The sequence below is a fragment of the Pan paniscus genome, chromosome 3 (assembly GCF_029289425.2).
Source record: "Pan paniscus chromosome 3, NHGRI_mPanPan1-v2.0_pri, whole genome shotgun sequence".
NCBI lineage: Eukaryota > Metazoa > Chordata > Mammalia > Primates > Hominidae > Pan > Pan paniscus.
In genome coordinates this window covers 18034550-18047408 of record NC_073252.2, presented here as the reverse complement: position 1 = coordinate 18047408, position 12859 = coordinate 18034550, and the positions used below count along the sequence as shown (strand labels likewise).

The window sequence follows — 12859 nt, the reverse complement described above, 5'->3', positions numbered from 1 at the left end:
ACATCACCCTTTTTACAACATCCACGTTACTATCTTGAAATTCATAGATAATACACACCTTTTTAAATCTGCATAATTTCTTGACTTTGATTTTTTGACATTTGATTCTTGATATTTCATTATAATTAAATAATATGTACAGTTGGCCCTCCATATCAATGTGTTCCACATGCTCAAAGTCAACTAACCACAAGTCAAAAACATTTGAGGAAAAAAAATTGATGGTTGCATCTGCACTGTATACATATACAGCCTATTTTTTATTCCCTAAACAATACAGTGTAACAACTAATTACATAACATTTACATTGTATTAGGTATTACAAGTAATATACAGATGATTTAATGCATACGAGAGGATGTGAGTAGGTTATATGCAAACGTTACACCATTTTATGTAAGTGACTTGAACATCCATGGATTTTGGTATCTGAAGGGGTACTGGAACCAATCCCCTGTTGATACTGAGGGACACAGTGTAGTAATCAGATGCTTGCATATATAGGTAGACTCACCATCAATATGGCAGTTAGAAGTGTGTTGTGGCCAGGCACGGTGGCTCACACCTGTAATTCCAGTACTTTGGGAGGCCTAGGTGGGAGGATCACTCGAGGCCAGGAATTTGAGACCAACTTGGCCAACATGGGGAAACCCCATCTCTACTAAAAATGCAAAAATTAGTCGGGCGTGGTGGTGCATGCCTGTTATCCCAGCTACCCCGGAGGCTGAGGCACAAGAATGGCTTAAACCCAGGAAGTAGAAGTTGCAGTAAGCCGAGATCATGCCACTGCACTCCAGCCTGGGTGACAGAGCAAGACTCTGTCTCAAAAAAATAAAAAAAATAAATAAATAAGTGTGTTGTATTGGCAACCAAATATCATGAGCCACCTGGCCCTTGATGTGATTTTCCAAAATGGTGAACAACTTTTAGTAAAGTTCTTGACCAAAAAGGCTAATTTTCCTCTAGTTTACACAGTGGTTGAATTCCTGTAAAATTTAGTGTATATTAAGATCCTGCAGAAAATATTCTAAATACACAATTTGGAATTAAGCAGAGAGCTGTTTAATGTGGATTCCTGACCCCCTGACCCCCATCCTCAGAGGCTTTGTTTCTGTTTTCTAAAGGAACTGGGGGAGGGAGGGGTTGTGCTAAAAAGAGAACTTAAGATGGTAAATTAGAAATCAAAAACCGAGGCCGGTCATTTGATACAGAATCTAGAATAGGAATGTCTATTTCAGAAACAGTTCTACTTGTAATTGCCTGACTTGGTACAAATTTTCTGGGTCAATTTTCCTCATCGACAAAAATGGGTATTGTTACCTTCAGTATGGATGGGTGGAACTGTGGTTTCTGAGACCCTTTGAAGCTTGCTTGGTTTATGAAGATTATTAAAATTTCTGATAAAAGGCAATGTATAAATGATATACATTCACTATGCAAACTATCATGAAGACCTATTATTCGAGCTTTAGGAAAAGCTGATCACGGTGCTGTCACTTTCCCTTAAAGCCCACTGTCTGAAACCAGAGAACACGCCAGAAAGAAATTTGGCCCGCTAACCTCTCCCCTCACCAAACACTAAACAGACACCAGCTCAGAATCCGAAAACTTGACAGTCTGACTCCAGTCTGCCCAAGGCCAGTAGTGTGGATTTGGACGACTCACTTTACTTTCAATGGGCTCGGTTTACTAAGATTTTCAGTTCCATCTGTTACTCATCTAACTGCTCCATTCCTCTTTGCTTCTTCCTTTCCCACACCTGCCACCATCCTTTCTACCTCCCTAACGACTTTGTCTTTGCGTTCCTACCGCTTCCCGCATTACCCGTTTCGCACTTTCTCATCTCAGATTTCGGTCACCCGCACCCTGCCATCCCCTTGGCTTCTCCTCTTTGTTTGGGCATCTCCGGCAATCCTCCCGCAATGTCCTGGCTCCTCTCCAAGATCCAAAAAGGAAGGCTACCATCCCCAGCCCCGCTGTGCACTCGCGCAACTCAGGCGCTGGCCCACACCATGCGCCCCGGATCCCACACCTCCTTGAGTCCCGGTGGCTCGCCCTCACCTACCCGCCCCTCTCTTAGCATCTCGTCCCCCACCGCCATCTCCGCTATCAGCTCGGAGACTCGGGAGCCGCCAGTCACCGTGCCCTGTCCCTCTCCGGAGGCTCTTCTTCCTCCTTAGCCTGGGATCCCCACCTCTGGCAGGGTCCGTCGCCACCAAGTCCAGGGCCGCGCGCCACCCACGTGTCCAAGAGCGCAGTGCCCGCCCACCGCAAACCCCCCAAGGCCGGCAGCTCCTAGCCGCGGAAGCTCTCCCCTTGCACACGAAACCTGCACTGGCTGGGGAACTGCCGACTGATCGCCAGCGGCACGTGCGGGGCGCCGACGCCTCGCCGCAGGGTGCGGGTGCCCGCGGAGCCAGCCAGCCAGAGAACCAGCAGGAGAGGAAAAAGGGTGGGCGCGCGGGTGGGCCCGGGAGGCGGAGACCTTCGGGAAGCTGGGGCCACGCGGCGGTGCAGGCGACGGGACTGCAGTGCCACCTCTCCCGAGAAACCCACACGCTCGCACGCCCGCGCGCGCACGCACGTGCACACGGTGGGCAGGGAGAAAACGAGCGAGAGTCTGAGTGCTGGGCGCGTTTTAGCGATGGCTTCTGCTCTCAACAGCAAAATTAACCCGCCCGGGACTTGCCAGGGCTCCAAAGCCGACGGTGGCGCCGGCTGGAGAATGGACTGTGATCCCGAGATGCACGTGAAAATGTGCAAGAAGATCGCCCAGCTCACCAAGGTAAGGTGGGGCGCAGCGGGCCAGCGAGCTGCACGCCCGGGGCGCCCGAGCCGGTAGTCAGTGCGGATGCGCCTCCCGGGAGGCCCGGGCCAAATCCAGACAGAAACTTTGTCTCGGAGGCCAACCGGGAAGGGAAGCGGTCCTAAATCTGGGTGACTTGACCTTCTAGAGGCACCATCCTAAAGCAGCAGAGAAAGTGGATCCTTGCCAAGGAAACTCCCACAGCCTGCTGGCTGGGCAGGTGGTCTGTGCTTTTCCAAGGTGGGAATGTGAATCGTGTGTGTGTGTGTGTGTGTGTGTGTGTCCTCGCCAGCTTTGCTCAAGTGCCTAGAATGTTGTGATTTCATTCAACTGCCATACTTTACAGCTGGGGAGGTCATGTGGGCTCTATTTAAACACTTGATCCATTTATTCCTTCATTCAACAAATATTTGCGTCATTTGTTGAGTGCCAGCAGCTTGCGTGGCACCGTACTAAACCTGGAATGCAGCCTAGGGGACTTACTATCAAACTGGGTGCAGACGTGTGTAGGAGCATAAATGGGGAAGAGCACGATTCACCAAATAACTATGGGATTAGGAAGGACCTCGGGAGGTCAGCCAGCCCACCTCCTTACCTCGTGCAGGGGGCCCTGATTGAACCTTCCCAGACTATGTCTTTTTCAAGAAGACCAGCAAAAAGATGCCACCAGTGCTCTTTGTTAACCCTCTGCAGCTCCCCAATTAGAAGCTCCTTGTCACAGACTCCCCTCTGTGCCTTGTCTAGATGGAAAACAACATCCCTCACTGTCTCCCATACAAGGTTTCAAGTGGATGAATTTAGCTGTTTGCCTTGGGGTTTCCTTTCGGTCTCATAATAAACTCCTGGTGCCATGCCCGCCAGGGAGAGGTCAGGTCCAGGTCTGTCCTGTAGCGTCTGGAACATGCTCTCTTTCCTCACCATCTCCCTCTCACTTCCCACACATTTTGTTGTGGGATCACAGACATTCCCCTCCCCCTGTCCCGCCAACCTCACTATTTTGCCAGGAGGAATAGAGCACAGAGGCTTGGAATTGAACACTAGCCGCCTTCTCCCACCTGTCTCATTAACTTCACATTCTTTGCACGTGAGCCTGTCTCCAAACAGGGCTCTCTTTGGTCAAGGAATGAAAAAAGAGACTGGAGATAGCCCTTAGCGTTCTTGACATGTATAGCTGGTACTATTGATCTAACCTACATTCATGTAAATAGTGACATCAACCAAAACATGTATTTATTCAAGTACCTGAAAAGGCACTTGGCACAGTGCAAGGCATCTTCTCTATCTTCAAAGAATCTAAAATAGTTTTAAAGAAACAAGATTTGAAATATTGAGTGAAAGCTAGAAAACTATACTATGTCTTGGGTGCTAAATTGGGTGTTTCCAATTACGAGTGCTATAGAAGTAGAAACAAAGGACAAATCAGTATGGGAGGAACAGTGAGGGGAGATTTTATGGAAGAGATGATCCTTGAATTCAGTGTGGACTTATGGAATTCCTACTATGTGCCAGCTGCTATGCTGAATGTTGATGGCATAACAATTAGTAAGATATGGTCTTGCCCTTGTGGTATGACAAACACATAAACAGATCATTTCAATATAAAATAGCAATCATTCCACTCATTAATATTTATGGCACACCTATTATGTGCCAAGCACTGAAAACACAGCAATATAGAAGGCATACATGATTCTTGGCACACAGTAGGCAGTGTTTCTTAAAGTATATTCTGCATTAGAAATCGCAATTGATCCTTATGTAGTGCATCTGTTTACCATTTTTATGCTAATTGCTTAAATTAGAAGTTTTTGTTATTAATAGACCACCCTTCTTTTGGCTACTATTTGTATGTGAAATATTGTCCATATCTTCATATTTAATCTTTCTATGAGTTTTATTTTGGTTGTGTCTCTGACAGATGAATTTAATCCACAGGGATTTATTGCGATTACTAATATATTTGGGCTCTTCTTCCATCAGATCTTGTGTTTTTCATTTACCATTCTTTCTCCTTGCTTCTTTTTCTTCCATTCTTGCCTTCTATCAGATTAGTAAAGTGATCCATATTCCACTGCTGGTTTGAGAGCTTTAGGTTTTATTTCTATTCTTCTCAGAATCGTCTTTTATTTTTTCAACATACATACTTAACTCTGATTTTTTTGCTAACAAAGTTAGTATGTAATTGTTTCTTCCGATGAAAGAACTTTGTATATTTTACTCATTTAACAGCCCCTTCCTTCCCATCTTTTTATTGCTGCCTAGAGTTTTATTTTTACTTTTTTGTTCGTTTGTTTAAGAGACAGGGTCTTGCTCTGTTACCCAGGCTGGAGTGTAGTGGCACAGTCATGGCTGACTGGAGCCTCAAGCTCCTGGCCTCAAGCAATCCTCCCACCTCAGACTCCCAAGTAGCTAGGAACAGGTCCACACCACCACCCCCAGCTAATATTTTCTTTTTCAAAAATTTTTTGTAGAAATAGAGTCTCACCATGTTGCCCAAGCTGGTCTCGAACTCCTGGCTTCAAGCAATCCTCCCACCTCAACCTTCCAAAGCTCAGGCATGTGCCACCGCATTCAATCTGTTTTTACTTCTTAAATTTAAAAATAGTTTTTATAGTTAAAAGTTAATTAAATTTATGACATTTTATCAATTTTTCTGCTATTTCTTTTTCTTGAATCTACAGTGTTCCCTTTGGGTTCACTTTTCTTCTGGCTGAAGTCCATCCTTTAATAGTTCTTTCTGTAGGCGCCTTGGTATGGGAGGGAATTCATTGTTGGAAATGTCTTAATTTTGCCCTCACTGTTGTATGATGATTTATTTGGATATAAAATTCTAGTGAACAGTTATTTTCCCACACCACACTGATGATAGTACTCCACTGTCTTCTGGTACTAAGTGTTGCTGGTTAAAAATTCTACTGCCAATCTAATTTTCATTCCCTTATAAATAAGCTGCCTTTTCTCTTTGATAACATTTCATATTTGTTTTGTTTATTTTTACTGTCCAGCAGGTTTTCTAGAACTGTCTTGGTGTTAGTTTATCTTTATCCTCTGCAAAAGGAGGAGGTACTTTTTTTTTTTTCTTTGAGACAGTGTCTCACTACGTCACCCAGGTTGGAGTGCAGTGGTGTGATCAAAGCTCACTACAACCTTGACCTCCCATACTCAAGCTGGACTACAAGCATGAGCCACCATGCCCAGCTAATTTTAAAAAAATTTTTTGTAGAGACAGGGTCTCACTATGTTGCCCAGGCTGATCTCAGACTCCTGAGCTCAAGCAATCCTCCCGCCTTGGCTTCCCAAACTGCTGGGATTACAGGGGTGCATGTGCTTTCTTTAATTCTGGAAAATTATTACTGATTTTCTCTTGCAATATTGCTTCCTAGCCATTACCTCCATTATCTTTTCTGGCACTACCATTAGGTAAGTGAGGAAGCCTCACTATCTATATCCTGAGATGTTATTTTTTTAAAAAAAGATTTTATCTTTGTGTTGCATCCTGGTGAATTCCTTGCCTTCCAATTTGCCAGTCTTCTAAATAATTTGTCCAATCCAGAGTTTTTCCCATCTATTAAGGTTTTTGAATTTCAATAATTATATTTTTTATTTCTAAGATTGTGCTTCCTATTTTCTTTCTGCCTAATTTTGATTAACAGTTTTTTTAATATTTACAGCTTTATTGAGGTATAATTTACATACCATAAAATTCACCTGTTTTAATTGTTCAGTTCAACATTGTTTTAGTCATTAAGCCATAACCATAATCCAGTTTTAGGGACATTTTCATCACCCCAAAGAAATCTTCCCATGTGGCCATTTGTAGTCAGTTTCTGTTCCCACCACCAGCCCCAGGCAACCACTCATCTACTTCCTATCTCTTTAAATTATCTCTAAATGAAACCATATAATAAATTATTCTTTCCATCCAATTCTTTAAGATTCATCCACATTGTAACACATATCATTAATTCGTTCCTTTTTATTACTTATTTATCCTGTTCTATGGGTATGCTGTGTTTTATTTATCCATTCACCAGCTGATGGACATTTGAGTTTCTACTTTTTGGCTTTTATGAATAATGCTGCTATGAAGATTACATTCATGTGCAAGTCTTTATGTGTTCTTGGGTAGATACCTAGGAGCAGAATTCTTAAGTTGTATGATAACTTTTACTTCTTTAAGAAATTGCCAAATTGTTTTGCGAAGTGACTGTACCACCATACATTATCCAGCCTACTTCAGCACAATCTCCTAGTACATCCCTACGCACCCAATTCTCAGGTCACAGGGAGTACGATTCTTTCCTTACTCCACTGTGCACTCACCTAGCTTTCCTCTTGAAGTTTCCTCGCCTGAAATGTCTTCCTCTCTAAAAGTAAAATCTGCTTATCTTTTGAGCCCCACCTCCTCTAAAGAAAAACCTTTTAAAAACGTTACTTTTCTGATTAAGACTGTGTTAACTGGCCGGGCACAGTGGCTAACGCCTGTAATCCCAGCACTTTGGGAGGCCGAGTCAGGTGGATCACCTGAGGTCGGGAGTTTGAGACCAGCCTGACCAACATGGAGAAACCCCATCTCTACTAAAAATACGAAAAGAATTAGCTGGGCATGGTGGTGCATACCTGTAATCCCAGCTACTCGGGAGGCTGAGGCAGGAGAATCGCTTGAACCCGAGAGGCGGAGGTTGCGGTTGGCTGAGATCATGCCATTGCACTCCAGCCTGGGCAACAAGAGTGAAACTCCATTCCAAAAAAAAATTGTTAATTAATTTTTAACTGTGTATTAATTACATTTACTTATCCATCCATTTCTCCAGCAGTTTGTACAAAGTCTGACACATAGTAGATCCTCAGTAAACTTGTTCAATTTAATTATAGTTTCCTCCTATAGGTTTGTTAATATTTCTTTCATGATACTTATCCCTATGATATTATAGTTGACTTGTGGATAGTATGTCCTTAAAGTAATGAGCTCCTTAATTTTATTCATAATACTTTACACCTGGTAGGCACTCACTATGTGGTAGTGTAGTAAATGAATATTTATTTACACAATGACCCAAGGCCCAAGGTGCACATTAAAATCACCTACAGAGCCCTTATTTATTTGTTTACTATATCAATGTATCCAAAAGATTCTAAAATATCTATTTATTTTTAATTTATATAGATTTAGGGGGTACAAATGTGCTTTTTACATGGATACAATACGTGGTAGTGAAGTCTGGACTTTTAGTGCAACCATCACACGAATAGGATACATTGTACCCAGGAGCTATTTATCATCCCTCATCCGCCCTGCAGCCTCCCACCCTTGGAGTCTCCAGTGTCTATTATTCCACATTCTGTGTTCCTGTGTACACATTATTTAGTTCCCACTTGCAAGTGAGAACATGTGATATTTGACTTTCTCTTCCTGAGTTATTTAACTTAAGATAATAGCCTCCACTCAGAGAGCTTTTAAAAACACACCAGTTGAAGACTTGACAACTAAATGCAGTGCCTGTCCTAGATTGGTTTCTATACTGACCAGAAAAATTGCTACAAGAGATGATTGGGTCAGTTGACAAAACTGGAATACAGATGTTGGGTAAAGAAGATAAAAGTGTTTGTATTGATGTTAAGTTTACTGGAGTTGACTGTACTATGGCTATGCAAGAAAATATCCTATTCTAGCTGGGCTCAGTGGCTCATGCCTGTAATCCCAGCAGTTTGGGAGGCCGAGGCGGGCAGATCACGAGGTCAGGAGACGGAGACCATCCTGGCTAACATGGTGAAACCCTGACTCTACTAAAAATACAAAAAATTAGCTGGGTGTGGTGGCACGCACCGGTAGTCCCAGCTACTCGGGAGGCTGAGGCAGGAGAATCGATTGAACCCAAGAGGCAGAGGTTGCAGTGAGCCAAGACTGCACCACTGCACTCCAGCCTGGGCAACAGAGCAAGACTCCATTTCAAAAATAAAATTAAATAAAATTAAAATTAAAATACAAAAATTAGCTGAGCATAGTGGCGCACACCTGTAGTCCCAGCTACCCAGGAGGCTGAGGCAGGAGGATCGCTTGAACCCGGGAGGCGGAGGTTGCAGTGAGCTGAGATCATACCACTGCACTCTAGCCTGGTGACAGAGTGAGACTCCATCTCAAAAAAAAAGAAAAAGAAAAAGAAAATATCTTATTCTTAGGAAATGCACATTGAAGCTGATCTTACGTTTAAGGAAGTATGATGCCTTACTCTCAAAGCATTTCATTTCATCATATAGAAAACAGATATGGAAATAGAATAAAAGATACATGAGACAAAATGGGGTAAAATAGGCGATTCTGAGTAAAAGAGTATGTGGATGTTCTTTGTACTGTTCTTTTTCTGTCGGTTATTTCCTAAGTTTGAGATTATAGTCAAAGTTTAAAACAAGCAAACCAAACAGCATACAGGGCCCAGGCCCATCTTATAAGGAGAAGAGAGAATGGTGACAGGTATTAGTATTTTTTTCAAATCCCTTCAGGAGCATTCAATGTGCTGACAGGGTTGAGAACCACTGGCTTGCAGCAATTGAAGGATGGAACAGTAAAATGCACCCAGAGGAGGTATTTGGAAGAAGAGGTTCCAGATCCATTCCCCAGTAAATAAACCCTTTGGGAAGCTTTTGTTCTTGAAAGCATCAGGCAGGTTTCCCCAGCCCCGCCCTGCCTCTGGGCCCGTGTCCACCTCTCTCAGTTTTTGTACCCTCCTAGCACTCTCCAGCTGGATTTTGTTTGTTTGTTTGTCTTTGAGACAGGGTCTGGCTCTGTTGCCCAGGATGCAGTGCAGTGGTACAATCTGGGCTCACTGCAACCTCTGCCTCCTGGGCTCAAACCATCTTCTCACCTCAGCCTTCCCAGTAGCTGGGACTACAGGCGTGCACTGCCACGTCCGGCTTTTTTGGTACAGACGAGGTCTCACTATGTTGCTCAGGCTGGCCTCGTACCCTTGGGCTAAAGCAATCCTCCCACCTCGGCCTTCCAGAGTGCTAGGGTTGCAGGCGTGAGCCACCACTCTCAGCCTTAGCTGGTTTTTCATCTTGCAGCTCTCTCCACAACCTCATCCCCAGCAGGGTTGGAATCCCTCCTACCCAGGGATTCTCCAATCCCCATTTTCAAGGAATAATAGAATGTCTTACCCCAAACACAAGTGTTAATGAAGATTCTTTTGTATTAAAACAAGAAAATGAGTGGGATAGCATGTATTCCTCTACAAGAACCATCTCTCAAACTGAAGGCTGGGCTGGGCACGGTGGCTCACACCTGTAATCCCAGCACTTCGGGAGGCCAAGGCAGGCGGATCACCTGAGGTCGGGAGTTCAAGACCAGCCTGACCAACATGGAGAAACCCCATCTCTACGAAAAATACAAAATTAACCAAGTGTGGTGGCGCATGCCTGTAATCCCAGCTACTCAGGAGGCTGAGGCAGGAGAATTGTTTGAACCCAGGAGGTGGAGGTTGCAGTGACCCGAGATTGTGCCACTGCACTCCAGCCTGGGCAACAAAAGTGAAACTCCGTCTCAAACAGAAAAAAGAAAAAAAGAAAAAATACTGAAGACTGACTCTCGAGAACCCAGACCACACACAGGAGAAGCAGATACCAGGGCACTACCTCTCATCTGGACCAACTAGAGGAAATGTACCCAGGAGGAAATGAGCAGGCATCTTAGTGCCAGAAGCTGCCAAGCTCAAGTATAAGGAGTCGAATAACCTCATGGGACCCTCTCACTCATTCTTGTTTTGGATCTCTGCCAGTTTGTCAGAAGACCCTGCAAGAGCAAATGCTGAGTCAAGTGGCTGCAATTTCTCCATGTTAGTAATACCTTACGATTCTTTAGTTTTGCATACTTTGCAAAGCCTTTGACATACTTACTCATCCTTTGTGTGCACAGCAATTCTGCATGGCTGGGAGGGAAGAACCATCTCTAATTGAGAAGGGGGGAATCTGAGACCCAGGAGGGTGTCAGTATTCTTGTCCAACATCATATTAGTATATATTGACAGAGCTAGGACATGCAGAATCCAGCACTGGATGTGTGTGTGTTGAAGAGAGGGAGGTGGGGAAGTTTCTTCCCTGTTCATCCTGATGTTTCCATAGCCTCTCTCAATTACTTTTACTATTTTTTCCACTGCAAGGGGGAATATATAGTTAATTAGTGAGGTTTGGAGCAGGGACTGGGCCTACAGAGCTCTTGCCTCTTCCTCCCTTCTTGCTCCTGGAGTGATCTGCCTATAGAAGCACACATTGTCTTCTTCTACACATCAATTTTATAGCGGTAGGTGCACCTGGCAGGCAGAACTGCCCTGGCCTAGCATTGTGACCAGATGGATAAGCATCAGGAATTCAGCTTGCCCATGGATATATGCCACAATCTCCAGTATTAACTTTAGTTGATAAAACGGTGATAGTTTGGTCTCAAAACAGACTCACACCTTGGTCTTGCATTTCAGTTAGATCAGTGGGGAAGAGGAATGTTATTTATTGGGCCATCCTAAAGATCCAACAGACAGATCTTAGGATGAGTCTAGCTTTGAGGAATTTGGTACAGAGTTATAGTGAAAACTAATTCCTTTATTTGGGAAAGCATATTAACCTGAGAGTGGGAAACTTTTGAGTGGCAGTGTGGTATTTATCTGTAGATACATCTTCAATGGGAAGTTCAAGAGGTCAAAAGTCACCGCTTCCTGCACAGTGGCACAGCCAGACCATGAGGACTGTGTCTCCACATGTCCCAGAACCTTACCCATCTATTAAGACACACTAATAGAGACAATAATATTGTCTCTGTTTTGGGGGTGGGGGATGGGAGGTGATGGGTATAGGATTGGGAGATGTAGTGGAGAATAGTCTCTGAGTTTAAAATCAGAAATAATAAGGAAAAATAATTATCATTTCTATTCAAAGTTATACGTTAAATGAATTTAAATTTGATTTGTTTCTAGAGGGCAACTTTTCACCCTTCTTTATACTAATGAATATAAATTAGAATTAAATAAGAATAAAAATGAAGACATCTAGAGAGCAAATGAATAATTTTGGGGTTAAACTTGGAATGTTCTTGCTCTGGATCCCTGTGTAGCTGGCATCAGCTAAATTACCACCTCTTCAAAGTGGCCTTTTCTGACCTCCCCATGCAAAGGGGCCAACGGTCCTCATCTTTAGCTGAGGGAAAATTTTCCACCTTGGTGATATGTTGTGAGGCTTTACCAATATAAGGGATGTAAGTGAAAAGTCACTTATAACCCAACACGGGGCACATCTGAAGCCTGGCAGATGTTCATTTCCCATCCCTTTCTGAACTGGAGGAACTTCAGAGAGTCAAGGACTGCTGCCCAGTTGTCGAACTTGGAAACAAGCCAGCTCTTCTCTGGGCTGAGAGGCCAGGGCAGTGTTGTAGGGCAGGAGGAGTGAGGCCTGTTGCCATGAGAGTCCTCAGCAACAGGCTGTCACTTGAGCCCTGTGTTTTCATGGCTTAAAGGTGTGGAAATCTTATGGCACCCACTGGCTCCTCTCGCTTTTCTGAAAATACCCTCTTGCTTGCCGGAGCTTGTTTGGGGACAGATGTTTAAGCAGTTCCATGCCAGTTTGCTTTAGGACTCTAGACTTGAAAACGGCAGATCTGTTTTAACAAGCCCTCTCTGTTGGAATCTTTTAATTTAGCGAGGTGATTCATTGTGTAAAGAGCTCACAAATCTTTGCACCATACCGTAAACGGTAGGAAGTGCACCTTAAGTTGAATGTCCTTGAAACTTGCTCAGATCCCTGAACTTCTGCATAACCATTCTGGTCTCTCCACTTTCCACAGTGCCCCCAAAACTCCCCTGCCTCGCCCCAGCCTTCCTCCTATCCTTTCTCCACACAGCAGCCAGAGTGATCTTAAAACTGAATCAGCATTCCCATACACTGCCAGTGGGAATATAAAATGATGCAGCTGCTGTGGAAAATGGTCTGGCAGTTCCTCAAATGCTTGGACACGCTTATCTTTCCACTCCTAGGTATATACCCAAGAGAAATGATGCAAGAATGTTCATAGA

General features: G+C 43.9%; 1 protein-coding gene across 3 annotated transcripts in view; it reads left to right on the top strand.

The window, feature by feature from the left end:
- Nucleotides 1-2287: 2287 nt before the first annotated feature.
- FAM184B (family with sequence similarity 184 member B) overlaps nucleotides 2288-12859 on the top strand; it is a 155212-nt gene continuing 144640 nt past the window's right edge. For 2 of the 3 annotated variants that reach the window (XR_004670993.3, XM_034958365.3), the window contains exon 1: nucleotides 2288-2786. Coding sequence is in view for 2 of the 3 variants with exons in the window: in XM_034958365.3 (XP_034814256.3) it covers nucleotides 2646-2786 (141 nt within the window). In the remaining variant the exon portion in view is untranslated. The remainder of the gene's footprint in view (nucleotides 2787-12859) is intronic. The other variant, XM_003826813.6, reaches the window with a different exon arrangement.